Source organism: Balaenoptera physalus, assembly GCF_965194825.1.
Source record: "Balaenoptera physalus genome assembly, chromosome: 20".
In the NCBI taxonomy this organism is placed as follows: domain Eukaryota; kingdom Metazoa; phylum Chordata; class Mammalia; order Artiodactyla; family Balaenopteridae; genus Balaenoptera; species Balaenoptera physalus.
The window spans coordinates 51526533-51541407 of NC_138901.1; the positions used below are offsets into that span (position 1 = coordinate 51526533).

Consider the following 14875-nt stretch of genomic DNA (forward strand, 5'->3'; position numbering starts at 1 on the left):
AGTCCCATTCCCTTCTCACCCAAGGCCCTTGGGGTAGGCCCTTTCCCATTTTGTTCTAACTTTCCATGTCCCCACCCTCCCACCCTATAGGGCAAAAGCACAGGCTTTGAGTCCAGGGTTTCTCAATCACAGCACTATTGACATTTTGGGCTGGCTAATTTCTTGTGGCGGCTGTCCTGTACATAGTAGCTTGTTTAGCGGTATCCCCGGGCCACTAGATGCCTTTAGCACCCCCCCACGACAACCAAAATTGTCACCAGACATGACCAAATGTCCCCTGGGGGCCAAAATCGCCCCTAATTGAGAACCACTGAGTTAGACAAACTTGGATTCAAATTCCAACTCTTACCTGCTGCGAGCTTGATGAAGATACTTAACATCTCTGAGCCTCAATTTCCTCATCTACAAAATTGAATGAATAATAAACTCATGGCTTATTGTAGGGTTTTAGAAAGGAATATGTTTGAAAACACCTAGCACAGTACCTGGCCTACGGTTGGTGCACTAAACACTACCTTCCTTCACTTTTCTCCTTGCCAGATCAGCAAGAGCTAACCTCACTCAGCATGCGCTGACTACTGGGGCTGCTGCAGCTTCCCTCCCTGACCCTCCAAGCCATGACTTCCCAGAAATACAATACTGAGTTTGGCGAAGGAGAGTGACTAATTTGGTACCCGATTCCCTAAAGCCCAAGTGTGCTTGGGTTGGAATTCAGGGAGCACTTGGGAATAGAGCTGTTACAGAACATTATATCTCAAGATGTAGACTGCAGATTGCCTGCATCAGAATTATCTAGTGCTTGTTAAAAATTCAGATTCCAAAAAAAAAAAATTCAGATTCCAGCGTCTCAATCAGAAGTACAAATAAAGTTTGAAAAACCATGGTTTTAGGGCTCAGACTGGGGAAGGTGTCAGTACCCCAGAAATCTTAGGGCACCAGTGCCCAGTATTGCAAGAACATCCCTGTTTAAGGGATGGAAAGAACTGTAAGAGATAAGGTTAGTTACACTCAAGGTCATTGCTGCATTGCAAGTCAAAACCACTAGAGGGCAGGGCACGCACAAACTTGCAGAAAAAAAAAGTAACTCCTGTTCAGTCTAGGTAAACTGAGAGAAGAGCAAAGATCATGCAGACCAAAATTTTATTGGTACTAAGAAGCACGCACAAAGGAACTTCCCTGGTGGTCCAGTGGTTAAGACTCCGTGCTCCCAATTCAGGGGGCCCAGGTTCGATCCCTGCTCAGGGAACTACATCCACATGCCGCAACTAAAAGATCCCGCATGCCGCAACTAAAGATCCTGCATGCCACAACTAAAGATCCTGCATGCCACAACTAAAAAAAAAAAAAAAAAATTCCACATGCCAAAACGAAGATCCTACATGCTGCAACTAAGACCCGGCACAGCCAAATAAATAAATAAGTATTAAAAAAAAAAAAAAAAAAAAGAAGCAGGCGCTACCTCCAGACCATCCTTTGGTCTCAGGTACTCAGACCAATGTTGGGGATACAAGATTGTCAAGGAACACCTAATTTCCCTGGTGAAAAAACAATAGTGCATGATGGTTACCAAAGGGGAAATGTCAGGGAGGGGAGGGATAAATTAGGAGCTTGGGATTATATATATATATTATATATATAAAATAGATAATCAACAAAGACCTACTGTATAGCACATGGAACTCTACTCAGTATTCTGTAATCACCTATATGGAAAAGAATCTGAAAGAGAATGAATATATGTATGTGTATAACTGAACCACTTTGCTGTACACCTGAAACTAAAACAACATTGTAAATCAACTGTACTGCAATAAAATTTTAAAAACAAAACAAATACTGCATGGCCAAGGAGTACGAAGAACATTGGTTTTAGAATGAGATAGGCCTGGGTTTGAATCCTGGTCTACCACTTCTTAGCTATGTGACCTAAGCAAGTTACCTAAGGTAGTCAGCTTCCTCATCCTAAAAGGGATCTAAAGCTATCTTCGTAAAAGGGGTTGTGGTGAGAGCTAAACAAATCAAAGTATGCAAAGTGCTTAGCACGATGCCTGGCTCCTAATCAGCGCTCATAAGTGGTGGTTGTGGGACTTCCCTGGTGGCTCAGTGGTTGGGAATCTGCCTGCCAATGCAGGGGACACGGGTTTGATTCCTGGTCCGGGAAGATCCCATGTGTTGCGGAGCAACTAAGCCCGTGCGCCACAACTACTGAGCCTGTGCACCACAACTACTGAGCCTGTGCTCTAGAGCCTGTGTGTCACAACTACTGAAGCCCGTGCGCCTAGAGCCCCGTGCTCCGTAACAAGAGAAGCCACAGCAATGAGAAGCCCACACACCGCAACGAAGAGTAGCCCCCACTCGCCGCAACTAGAAAAAAGCGCATGTGCAGCAAGGAAGACCCAATGCAGCCAAAAATGAAAAGTAAATAAATTTAAAAAAAAACCGGTGGTTGTAAGTTATTACTGCCCAAGGTCATGTGACCAAGCACATCAGGGGCTCCAGCTGCCCCTTCAAGAAAGATAGATGGAACTAGATCATGGCTGAGCCATTCCTGTCTCCTCTCTAATTAGGACTTTATTTTTTTCTTAAGTGCCTTTATGGAGCTCCCACATCTCCACGCCAGACTCCTACATGAGGCAAACTCTCCTTCTAGGAGTGGGACTCAAAAAACAGACAGTGGGTTCGCCGCAGACATCAGCCTATCTATCCTGCAAATGAGTCAGAACCGAGACCCCTTGAAGGAGTCCTGTAGTTTTGGTGCCAGCTCACTGGTTTCCGCTCCCTGTCCGTGCTGCACCCTCCCCCCAGCCACCGTGGCATCTGCAAGGCTCTGACCACAGCAGGCAGGCTCTGTAGCAAAGCAGAGGCAGATCTTCAACAGGAAGTCTTGGGGAAACATTTCCTCCCACGAACTCCAGGCCTTTGAGCCTGGGCCTCTTCTCTCCCCAAGACTGCCCAGAATTAAAAAAAAAAAAAAAAAAAAAAAAAGGTGTTAAGAGGTCTGTCAGTGGGGAGGACTCCAGGGAAAAGGATCTGTGCACCACCTTCTAAGTCTCCATTCTGCCCCTTGGACAAGCCTCTTTGGAGGCTCTTGGTTTTCACCTGTAAAATATAAATAGTAACCGTCCCTCCTACTTCACTGAGTGTTGTGAGGGCCAAATGGAATGTTACTGATGAAATATTTTGGAAAACTAAAAGCTCTTTTTTTTGGTAGGCAGCATGGAGGCGGTGAAGGGACTTACGTCAAAAGTCCCATCTCGGCTCCGGGTTTCTTCTCTGTAAAACCAGAGGGAGGTGGGGTGGTGGCAGGGATGATCAGCTACTTAAAGTGTGCCATCTCTAGGGAAAGCCTCCCTAGGTCCGCGACCCAGCACATGAAGGAGGGAGTAGGGAGGGGAGGGGAAATCCCGTGGGTCGCTCAGTATCCCCCTCCCCTGCCCCTTTCACCCCGAGGAAGCGAATCCGCCACCGGGCCCAGCAGAGCGCTGGGAGGGAGGGCGCCGAGGCCGGCCGGGCGGTGGCGCGGGCGGGAGGCGGGGTTCCCCGGACCAGTCGAGCCACGTGCGGTTGTTTCCGTGCCGGGGCGATCACGTGAGCAGCGTCAGCTGACCCGTCACAGTGGAGCGCGGCGCTGGCGTCTCGCATCCCCCGCCCTGCCGCTCCCGGAGTGCAGGACCTTGCTGAGGGGTAAGTGCGCCCCAGCGCCCCCTCTGTCCCCGGCCCACCCCCGCCTCCTCCGTCCCAGCCCCTGTCCCTCGCCCATCCCCACCCACCCGGCTTGGCACCCCGGAAGCTGTGGCGAGGAGGGCCGTGGCCGGGCTCAGCCCCGCGCCGCCCCCAGGCGGCCAGGAGGGGATGGCCCAGGGGAGCAGGGGGCGGGAAGTCGCTCTTACCACCGAGGCCGAGGGCTGGTCGCCGCCCCCGAGCCCCGACATGGAGGAGCTGCTCCGGAGCGTGGAGAGAGACCTGAACATCGATGCCCGGCAGCTGGCTCCAGCCCCGGGGGGCACCCACGTGGTGGCCCTAGTGCCTGCGCGCTGGCTGGCCAGCCTCCGCGAGCGCCGGCTGCCCCCGGGACCGTGTCCCCGCGCTGAAGGCCTGGGCGAAGCGGAAGTCAGAACTCTCCTGCAACGCTCCGTGCAGAGGCTGCCCCCCGGTTGGACGCGTGTGGAGGTCCACGGGCTGCGGAAACAGAGGCTCTCTTACCCGCTGGGCTCCCTGCCTTTTGAGGAGGGGTCCGGCAGCCCGGAGACCCTCACTCGCTTCATGCAGGATGTGGCTGCCCAGAATTATCGCAACCTGTGGCGCCACGCGTATCACACTTATGGGCAGCCCTACAGTCATAGCCCTGCCCCTGCAGGTGTCCCTGCCCTGGACTCAGTACGACAAGCTCTGCAGAGGGTCTATGGTTGCCCCTTCCTGCCAGTGGGCGAAGCTACCCAGTGCCCATCACATGCCAGAGATAGCCCCTGTCCTCCTCGGGGCAACCCTGCCTCTCCCAGTCTTCTGAGAGCTGAGGCTCTGTTGGAGTCACCAGAGATGTTGTATGTGGTGCACCCCTATGTGCAGTTCTCCCTGCATGATGTGGTCACCTTCAGCCCTGCCAAGCTGACCAACAGCCAAGCCAAGGTGCTCTTCATTCTCTTCCGCGTGCTGAGGGCCATGGATGCCTGTCACCGCCAGGGACTGGCCTGTGGGGCCCTATCTTTGCACCACATCGCTGTGGATGAGAAGCTTTGCAGTGAGCTACGGCTGGACCTGAGTGCTTACGAGAAGCTCAAAGAGGATGAGAAGGAGGAGATCTCTGTAGCAAGAAATGGGGCAGGCATTGAGCCTGGAGAGGAGGGAGGAGGGGGACCTGGGTGTCCCACCTGCCAGGAGGAACTTAGGGACCTCGTGCTAGACTGGGTCCATGGCCGCATCAGCAACTTCCACTACCTCATGCAGCTGAATCGGTTGGCAGGTCGGCGGCAGGGGGACCCCAACTACCACCCAGTGCTGCCCTGGGTGGTGGACTTCACCACGCCCCGGGGGCGCTTCCGAGACCTGCGCAAGTCCAAGTTCCGCCTCAACAAGGGGGATAAACAGCTGGACTTCACGTATGAGATGACGCGGCAGGCGTTTGTGGCAGGTGGCGCGGGGGGCGGGGAGCCACCGCACGTTCCTCACCACATCTCTGACGTGCTTTCTGACATCACATACTATGTGTACAAGGCTCGGCGCACACCCCGGTCGGTGCTCTGTGGACACGTGCGGGCGCAGTGGGAGCCCCATGAGTATCCCGCAAGCATGGAGCGTATGCAGAGCTGGACACCTGATGAGTGCATCCCCGAGTTCTACACCGATCCCTCCATCTTCTGCTCCATCCACCCTGACATGCCCGACCTGGACGTGCCGGCCTGGTGCAGCTCCAGCCAGGAGTTCGTGGCTGCCCACCGGGCACTGCTGGAGAGCCGAGAGGTGTCCCAGGACCTACACCACTGGATTGACCTCACCTTCGGCTACAAACTCCAGGGCAAGGAGGCCGTGAAGGAGAAGAATGTGTGTCTGCACCTGGTGGACGCCCACACGCACCTGACCAGCTACGGCGTGGTGCAGCTCTTCGATCAGCCGCACCCTCGGCGCCTGGCCGGGGCCCCTGCCCTTGCCCCTGAACCTCCACTCATCCCCAGGCTGTTGTTCCAGACCATCCAGGAGAGCACGGGCCGGGAGGACTTCCCAGCACAGCTTACGAACGGAACGGGCAGGCCGGTTTTGGAGGCCACTCCCCATGAGGCTGCCTGGACCAGGGACAGGCCCGTGGTGGGGGAAGATGACTTGGAGCAGGCCACAGAAGCTCTGGATTCCATCTCCCTCACTGGGAAGGCAGGTGACCAGCTGGGCCCCTCTTCCTCCTCCTCCTCCTCCTCCTCCTCCTCTTCTAGTCAAGCCCCTCCAGGCCTCCTGCCTTTCTCAGGGGCCTCAGCCTCTCGACCAGGCCGCCGGAACAAAGCTGCTGGGGTAGACCCCGGGGAAGGTGAGGAGGGCAAGATTCTTCTTCCGGAGGGCTTCAGTCCTCTGCAGGCTCTGGAAGAGTTGGAGAAACTGGGCAACTTCTTGACCAAAGGCCTGGGGGGCCGCTTGGAGGTGCCTCAGCAGCCCCAGGTCCAGCGAGCCGTGCAGCTGCGGGACCTCTTCCATCGGGACATGCAGGCGCTGGGTGTCCTGTTGGCTGAGATGGTGTTTGCCACCAGGGTCCGGACACTGCAGCCTGATGCGCCTTTGTGGGTACGCTTCGAGGCTGTTCGGGGGCTCTGCACACGCCATCCCAAGGAGGTCCCTGTGTCTCTGCAGCCCGTGCTGGACACGCTCCTGCAGCTCAGTGGCCGTCAAGGCCCCGTGGTTGCAGGGAGGGGCAAGCTGGACCCGCTGTTTGAGTACAGGCCCGTCTCCCGGGGATTGCCCCCGCCCGGCCCGGCCCAGCTCCTCAGCCCCTTCAGCTCCGTGGTTCCCTTCCCTCCGTACTTCCCCGCGCTGCACAAGTTCATCCTCTTGTACCAGGCAAGGTGCGTGGAGGACGAGGCCCAGGGGCGGGAGCTGGTCTTTGCTCTGTGGCAGCAACTGGGTGCAGTTTTGGGTGACATCACCCCCGAGGGCCTGGAGATCTTGCTGCCTTTTGTGCTGTCACTCATGTCTGAGGAGCACACAGCCGTGTATACGGCCTGGTACCTATTTGAACCTGTCGCCAAGGCACTGGGCCCCAAAAATGCTAACAAGTACCTACTGAAGCCTCTCATTGGTGCCTACGAGAGCCCCTGCCGGCTCCACGGGCGCTTCTACCTGTACACCGACTGCTTTGTGGCCCAGCTAATGGTGCGGCTGGGCCTGCAGGCCTTTCTCGTCCACCTGCTGCCCCACGTCCTGCAGGTGCTGGCGGGTGTGGAGGCCTCCCAGGAGGAAAGCAAGGGCCTGGCGGGGGCTGCAGAGGATGAGGCAAGTGGGCTCCCGGAGGCCAGGCCTGGCTCCTGTGCCTTTGGGGAGGAGGTCCAGATGGATGAGCAGCCTGCTGCCTCCTCGGGCCTGGGGCTCCTGGACTACACGTCTGGCGTCAGCTTCCATGATCAGGCCGACCTGCCTGAGACGGAGGACTTCCAGGCCGGGCTCTACGTGGCCGAGTCCCCTCAGCCCCAGGAGGCTGAGGCTGTGAGCCTGGGCCGGCTGAGTGACAAGAGCAGCCCCAGCGAGGCCTCCCTGGGCGAGGAGCGCGTGGCAGACGAGGGGGGCGCCCCGGCGGACAAGAGCAGCCTCAGGTCAGGTGACAGCAGCCAGGACTTGAAGCAAAGCGAGGGCTCCGAGGAGGAAGAGGAGGAGGAGGAAGGCTGTGTGGTGTTGGAGGAGGGGGAGGGGGAGCAAGATGAGGTCCCCGAGGCGTCTGAGCTCACGCTGTCCAACACGGTGCTGTCCATGGATACGGTTGTGGCCGGTGACGGCGGGGCCGACGGGGAGGAAGAAGAGGAGCCGCTGACCGAGCGGTCAGAGGGCAAGGAGCAGGAGATCCTTCTTGGTGAGTCCTCAGGCCTGGAGATGTCGGTCTGAGAGTCACCGTGTGCGGAGCCCCTGCCCTGTGCCAAGCAGCGGGTCGAGCAGATCCACACGCAGCAGAGCCATGGGCCTGCCCTCCTGGAGCTCACGTCCATGCTGTAGGCAGTCTTCCGTAAGCACGAGTTCTGTTAGTGCTACAAACAACGTGGCTGGCTACCACAAGGGAATATAACATGGGCTTAGATCTCATTTTCAGGGGTCAGAGAAGGTTTCCTTGGAAGTAGGGCCTGCTGAGGTTCAACGAGGAGGAGGTAGCTGGGCAAAAATGGCAGGCTCTGCGGTGGGAAGAGCATTCCAGGCAGAGGGAACAGCATGTGCGAGGCTCTGAGGCTGTCACGGTTCCATTAAAGAATCTGTGAAAGGCCAGTGTGGTTAGACTGAGAGAGTGAAGAGAAGCGGAAGGGGAAGAGGCCAGAGTGGGTGGTAGCCAGGGCCTGATTTCAGAGCTGGGGGAGATTCACTGAAAGGGTCACCTTCCTGCAGGGTATGCCCGAGTAGAGGTGCCTGGAGCAACCCCAAAGCCAGACTCCCACAGGCCAGCTCTGCCGCTGCTAAAGGGAGGGTGGTGGCGTGGGGTGGCCAGGCGCTGGCTGGGCTCCTGGGCAGAGTTGGTGTCCGCGTCGGCTAGGCGGGGTCCGTGGGGTGGGGTGGGGGAGTAGTGAGCCGCCGTTATCTGATGAGCTCAGGGCCTGCTCCCGCCCTGCAGATACGGCCTGCAAGATGGTCCGCTGGCTGTCCGCCAAGCTCGGCCCCACCGTGGCCTCTCGCCACGTGGCCCGGAACCTGCTCCGCCTGCTGACGTCGTGTTATGTTGGTAAGGCCGGGGATGGGGCTTCCTCCAGCCCTTTGCCCATCTTCGGCCCCCTGTAGCAGATCCTTCCCACTTTCACGTCGGACCACCTCCTGGCCCGGTCCTGGGTCCCAGTCTGTAAGCTCCTTCCTTCCTTGGGTGAGGCACGGGGAGACCCCAAGCTAGAGTGAGCAGGAGTGGCCACCGCAGTCCCTGAAGGCCCACCTCCCTCCTGCCCTCCACTAGCTGCTCAAGGCTGCTGGCCCTTCCTTGGCAGGGCCCACCCGGCAGCAGTTCACCGTGAGCAGTGGTGAGAGCCCCCCGCTGAGTGTGGGCAACATCTACCAGAAGAGACCAATACTGGGCGATATAGTATCGGGACCCGTGCTCAGCTGCCTCCTCCACGTCGCCCACCTGTACGGGGAGCCCGTCCTCACCTACCAGTACCTGCCCTACATCAGCTACCTGGTCAGTCACCGTTTGGCAGCCGGGGTCTGGGCGGCTGAGGAGCCTGAGGGCCGACCCAGGACCTCTTTGGGTTCCCGGTGGTCTGTGAGGCAACCTGGCCCTCATCTGCTCTGTGGCCCTAGGTGGCCCCGGGTAGTACCTCAGGCCCCAGTCGACTGAACAGCCGCAAGGAGGCGGGGCTGCTGGCAGCGGTGACTCTGACCCAGAAGATCATCGTGTACCTCTCAGACACCACCCTCATGGACATCCTGCCCCGTATCAGCCACGAGGTCTTGCTGCCCGTGCTCAGCTTCCTCACTTCCCTCGTCACGGGGTAGGGCCCTGCACCACCCCACAGGGGAGCAGCCCAGCTGAGGGGGTGAGCTGGGGTGCGGGGCGTCAGGAGTCCTGGTTCTCATCCCAGCTGGGTGACCCTGAGCAAGCCACACCTGTCCTGTGCCTTCGCTTCCTCATCTGGTCTGGACCAGTTGGTCTTATAGCTCCTTTCGTTTACAGCTTTGGATAGATCTGGGGAAGCCCTGCAGAGTCAGTGGGGGCTGGAGCTTATAAGCTCTATTTCCAGGTTCCCAAGTGGAGCCCAGGCCCGGACTGTCCTGTGTATGAAAACCATTAGCCTCATCGCCCTCATCTGCCTGCGCATCGGACAGGAGATGGTCCAGCAGCACCTGAGCGAGCCCGTGGCCACCTTCTTTCAAATCTTCTCTCAGCTGCATGAGCTTCAGCACCAGGTGGGCAGACCTACCTGGCTGGGGTGGGCAGGCCAGGGGCCGTGGCCTCCGCTGACTCCCCAGGCTTCCTGCCCACAGGATCTGAAGCTGGAGTCCGTGGGCCGCAGTGAGGGCCAGCTGCCAAAGGTGGCCTTCTCCGATGGGCAGCTGCGGCCGGTGGACCCCACCCTGCTGGATGAGCTGCAGAAGGTGTTCACCTTGGAGATGGCGTATACAATCTACGTGCCCTTCTCCTGCCTGTTGGGTACTGGCCCATCACGTCCCCTCCCAGCCTCTGTGGCTACAGCTCTTCCCCTGGGAGGGCCCCATGCTCCCCCAGCCCCTAGAGTCAGGAGTGGGTGTTAAGCACAGTTCTCTGGGTCAGAGCAAAGGGATTTGGCTTTAGGCCCCTGAGTCCCAGTGACGTATAAACAGGGATTGAGCTTTGGCCGGCAAGGAGGCACGGGAGCAGCCTGGCCTGTCCCTGGGGCAGGCAGGGGAGTCAGGCTGCCGGACTGACGTCTTAGCAGCTGTCTGAGAGGAATGAGCAGCCCACTGTTCACGTAGCTTCCCGTATAGGCCGGGCCCTGTGCCAAGCGTCTACGTGTGTCATTGCCCTGAATAGGACGAACAGCCCTGGTCAGATATGTTGTCATCCCACCACTGAAATCTAGGCTGTGGGAGGGAGAGCATGACCTGTCTTGTTCACCGTTCTGTTTCTGATGTCCAGCATGGCACGCAGCACATGTGTAAGATGCTCACGTGTCCATACTGAAGGAATGAATCCACGTTTTCCTGGGGAGGAAACAGGCTCAGAGATGAAGAGTTACTTGCTTAGAGTTGCACAGACAGTACCTACCCTGCCTTCTGTGGTTCCCAAGCCCTTGGGTGGGTGGTGGCAGTCGCTTGCCATCTCCCCTAATCTCAGGACCTCTCCCACTCCCATCCAGGTGACATCATCCGGAAAATCATCCCCAACCACGAGCTGGTGGGGGAGCTGGCGGGACTGTATCTGGAGAGCATCAGCCCAAGCAATCGCAGCCCTGCCAGCGTGGAGCCCACCGCACCCAGCACCGGCCCTGAGTGGGACCCCCAGGGTGGGGGCTGCCCCCAGGACGACGGCCACTCGGGGACCTTTGGGAGCGTCCTGGTCGGCAACCGCATCCAGATCCCCGATGACTCCCAGCCTGAGAGCCCCGGCCCGCTGGGCCCCATCTCCGGGGTGGGTGGCGGGGACCTCGGCAGCCAGAGCGAGGACAACGCGCTGAAGCGGGAGCTGCCGCGGAGCGCGCACGGGCTGAGTGGGAACTGGCTGGCGTACTGGCAGTACGAGATCGGCGTGAACCAGCAGGACGCCCACTTTCACTTCCACCAGATCCGCCTGCAGAGCTTCCCCGGCCACTCAGGGGCCGTCAAGTGTGTGGTGCCCCTGAGCAGCGAGGACTTCTTCCTGAGTGGCAGCAAGGACCGCACCGTGCGCCTCTGGCCCCTCTACAACTCTGGGGACGGCACCAGTGAGACAGCCTCACGCCTCGTCTATGCCCAGCACCGCAAGAGTGTCTTCTTTGTGGGCCAGCTTGAGGCCCCGCAGTGTGTGGTGAGCTGTGACGGGGCTGTGCACGTCTGGGACCCCTTCACAGGTGAGCGGGCCCAGGTGAGGCCTGTTCTGTTGCTGCTGTCTGGTACTCCACCAAGGGTGGTGGGTTGGGGTGTAATGGTACGTGGTTGAGGGTGACCCAGTGAGGCCACAGAGAGGGGCATCTAAGACTCGGGATCTGTCATACCCAAGTTTGAATCGGCTCTGCCAACTTACTTGCCGAGTGACCTTGAGCAAGTCACTCTGCTGCTGGAAGTATCAGTTTTCCTATCTGCAAAATGGGAATCAGAACAGCTACTTTAGAAGGAAACGCATAGGGGTTTGGCTTAACGTGGAGCACGTAGTACCTGGTTGGTAAACAGTTGCTCACTTATTTTTTGTCATCATTGTACGCAGAAATAAGGTTAAAAAGCAGGGGGTGAGGAGGTAGAGTAGCATTGAGGTAGGTGGTGGGGAGGTAGCTTTCGGCGGGGGTGCTGTGTGAAGAGAGCGGCCTGGCTTGGCCATGGAAGTAGGAAGGTGGGAGGGTCAAGAAACATCTTTAGCAGCATTTACTGAGGTTTCCTGGGATGTGGGAGGCAGGTACGGGGTGGGTTGGGGGGATAGGAGGAGTCGGGGCTCTTCCATCAGTGGCTGGGACCCAGATCCACCGTGCCTTTACTTCCCAGGGAAGACCCTTCGCATGGTGGAGCCGTCGGACAGCCGGGTGCCCCTGACCGCTGTGGCTGTCATGCCCGCCCCCCACACCAGCATCACCATGGCCAGCTCTGACTCGACCCTGCGCTTTGTAGACTGCCGGAAGCCTGGCCTGCAGGTCAGGGGCATCCTGTTCCCTGAGCCCTGGCCTTGGTGCCTGGCAGGGAGGAGAGACCCCTGAAGAGAGGAGGCCAGGGCAGAGTTTCTCTTTGGTGACGGATCACACGCAGCAGCAAACCCTGGGGTGGGGGGGGACTCTGGCCCGGGATTTGGGGAGCCCCCCCTGGATGGGGGACGAGGCTCAGGCCTTCCAGCTGTGTGGGTTGGGGGATGAGCTGGACCTCGGGGAGATGCGGGTGGGAGCAGGCGGTGGCGCCTCAGCTTGTCTTCCTCTGCCCGCAGCATGAGTTCCGCCTGAGCAGCGGGCTGAACCCTGGACTCGTCCGCTCCCTGGCTGTCAGCCCCAGCGGCCGGAGTGTGGTGGCCGGCTTCTCCTCGGGCTTCATGGTGCTCCTGGACACCCGTACGGGCCTGGTTCTGCGTGGCTGGCCTGCCCATGAAGGGGACATCCTGCAGATCAAGGTGATGGACCTGGTCCCCCTCCCCTCCTGGCTGACTGCTCCAGCCCTCACCTCTGCTTAGAGCCCACCCAGGACAGGCTCCAGCTGACCTCCCTTATACCTGCCCGAGGACTGATGGGCAGAGAGGGTCAGGAGCCAGCTGCGCCACGGGGGCCTCGGCAGGAGGCTGGCCTCTGGGTGGAACCGGGGGGCCGAGCTGACCCTGCTGCTTCCTGGTGATGTTCTAATGAGTAACCCTTGTCCATATTTGTCTTGCTTGGAGGATCAGGGGTCGGGCCCTGTCCGTGACCCAGTCAGGTTAAATAAAGCTCAGCTGGGAGGCTGTTTACTGCCCCCAGACCACTGAGCAGAGTCCATGCCCCCGGCTGGGCTGTCCCGGTGCGGGCAGGGGCGGATCGGGCATGGGAATCCTGCCCCCACCTCCACCCCCAGCCCATTTTCAATCACAGACCTCAGGGAACTGCTCAGGGAGGTGCAGGAGGGGAGGAACAGGGCTCTTTGTGGGAGGGTTTTTCCAGGCAACTGGGACTCCCTCCCCATCCTAAGTGGCAGCCAGGGGACATGCACTGCCACTGCTGGGGGCAGGCAGCCCCTGGTTCCCTCCAGGGCCCCCCAGGGGATCCTGGGTTCTGGATGCCTCTAAATTCTGACTTTCCAAGAAAGCATCAGGAGGTCTCTGGGGTCAGCCTGGGTGTTAATCCTGGCTCTGCCACTTATTGGTTCTGTGACCTTGTATGATTACTTAACTTTCCTGAGCCTTAGTGTTTTCCTCTGTAAAATGGGAACAATGACAACAGCTTCCTCATAGAGTTGTTACGAAGATTAACCATGGTAAGACGTTTAATATACCTAATACAATGCTTGACGTAGTAAGTGCCCAAATTATAATGATGACACTTAGTATATTCCTTTTAACTAACGCTAATATAACGTGGGAGGGTGGCAGCCTGTCCCCGGCTCAGGATGCCCTGTCTTCCTGGGAGATACTGTGGGAGGAAACAGGAAGACCCTGGGCCCTGCTGAGGCTCTGCTCTCCCCGGGCAGGCGGTGGAGGGCAGTGTCCTGGTCAGCTCTTCCTCTGACCACTCCTTGACTGTCTGGAAGGAGCTGGAGCAGAAGCCCACACATCACTACAAGTCAACATCCGACCCTATCCACACCTTCGACTTGTACGGCAGCGAGGTGGTAACCGGCACCGTGGCCAACAAGATCGGCGTCTGCTCCCTGCTTGAGCCGCCTTCCCAGGCCACGACCAAGCTCAGCTCCGAGAACTTCCGTGGCACGCTCACCAGCCTGGCCTTGCTGCCCACCAAACGCCACCTCCTGCTGGGCTCAGACAACGGGGTCATCCGCCTCCTGGCATAGTCCGAGGCAAGAGCTGGCCAGGCGGAGGTGGGCACACGTCCTCCGGGAGTCCATCCCTCACCTTTGTTTCCCCAGCAACATCCCTCCTGGCAAGCCTCAGGCCCCATGCCCTGGGTGCCCACATGGCCTGCCAGCTAAGGTGGCGTGGAGGTCTGGGCTCCTGAACCCCCAGAGCCACTGAGGCTGCCAGAAGGGATCTCGTTCATGGCTCGGGGCGACGCTGCCCCACCAAGCCAGCAGGAAGCAAGAGGGAGAGCCTGGGGAAAGCATCGCTGCCCTCTCTTCTCCCCAGCTCCACCCTCTGCATCCACATGGGGACAGGAGGCTCTGGGAAGGGGAAGGGAGACTCTCCCTGCCTAGCCAGCCTCCAGCCACAGCACCCCTTGCTGGGCTCTCTCTGCCCCTGTCCTGCAAGGACCGGGCCGCCGCCCCAGTCCAGGACACTGATGGTGCTTGGACTTCAGCCTCTAAGGGCTGGCCATGGTCCAGGAGTTAGGGGCCTTGGGCGGGGGTTGAAGTGTCCTCCCAGCCAGGCCCCGCCCAGTGTGGGACCAGTAGGGGAAGAAAGAGGGCAGGACCAAAGGAGAGAAGATGGACTGGGCCCGGTGGTGCCTGCCAGGAGCGACCCCATGCCTTGCCTGCCCACCCGTCACCACAGTGTTTGTGCCTTGAGCTGATGAGACAGCCCCTGGGTCCAGAGCCCCTGGGGGAGCGGGTCCAAGACCCTGAAAGAAGGGGCAAGAAGGATCATCTCTGCATCTCAGGTCTCCCTCCTCCAGGGGACAGGGAGACCTAGGCATCCCCGGGTCCTCACATTCTGGAGCAGAGATGAGGTCTGAGGCTGGGCCTCTGCTGCCTCCTCACTATTTGCAATAGTTGTAAATATGATCAATAAATTCTTTGGAAGAGCCATGGAACCGAGTGAGGCTTCTCTTTTTTTTCGGCCATGCAGTGGAAGCACGGAGCCCCAACCCCTGGACCACCAGGGAGGTCCCTGAGTGAGGCTTTTCTTGACGACGGTGCTAGGGTGGGGAAAAGTTGAAACCCTGCAGCTTCCGGGACAGTGAGGAGAGGGTGAGGAGGTGGGGAGGCA

General features: G+C 58.7%; 1 protein-coding gene across 4 annotated transcripts; it reads left to right on the top strand.

The window, feature by feature from the left end:
• The first annotated feature begins 3545 nt into the window (after nucleotides 1-3545).
• On the top strand, nucleotides 3546-14699 carry WDR81 (WD repeat domain 81). Of its 4 annotated transcripts, none has more exons than XM_082443391.1 (10): nucleotides 3556-7540; nucleotides 8285-8392; nucleotides 8646-8836; nucleotides 8959-9149; nucleotides 9399-9564; nucleotides 9643-9808; nucleotides 10494-11183; nucleotides 11809-11954; nucleotides 12239-12418; nucleotides 13462-14699. In XM_082443391.1, exons 1-10 carry the CDS (start codon nucleotides 3853-3855, stop codon nucleotides 13780-13782), a joined length of 5847 nt encoding a protein of 1948 aa, XP_082299517.1. In that variant the 5' UTR covers nucleotides 3556-3852; the 3' UTR covers nucleotides 13783-14699. The 4 variants fall into 4 exon arrangements, 3 of the variants coding, with proteins under 3 accessions (XP_082299516.1, XP_082299517.1, XP_082299518.1); XM_082443392.1 differs by lacking the exon at nucleotides 3556-7540 and adding an exon at nucleotides 7558-7690; XR_014257924.1 differs by lacking the exon at nucleotides 13462-14699 and having other exon boundaries at nucleotides 3546-7540; nucleotides 10494-11197; nucleotides 12239-12372.
• The last annotated feature ends 176 nt before the right edge of the window (nucleotides 14700-14875 follow it).

Bases quoted from the DNA above. Each gene is read 5' to 3' on its own strand.
- WDR81 (XM_082443390.1), top strand. From the start codon at position 3,853: ATGGCCCAGGGGAGCAGGGGGCGGGAAGTCGCTCTTACCACCGAGGCC. The intron at 9,809-10,493 runs GTACTGGCCCAT...ACTCCCATCCAG, and splicing joins GCCCTTCTCCTGCCTGTTGG to GTGACATCATCCGGAAAATC. The intron at 12,419-13,461 runs GTGATGGACCTG...CTCCCCGGGCAG, and splicing joins GGGACATCCTGCAGATCAAG to GCGGTGGAGGGCAGTGTCCT.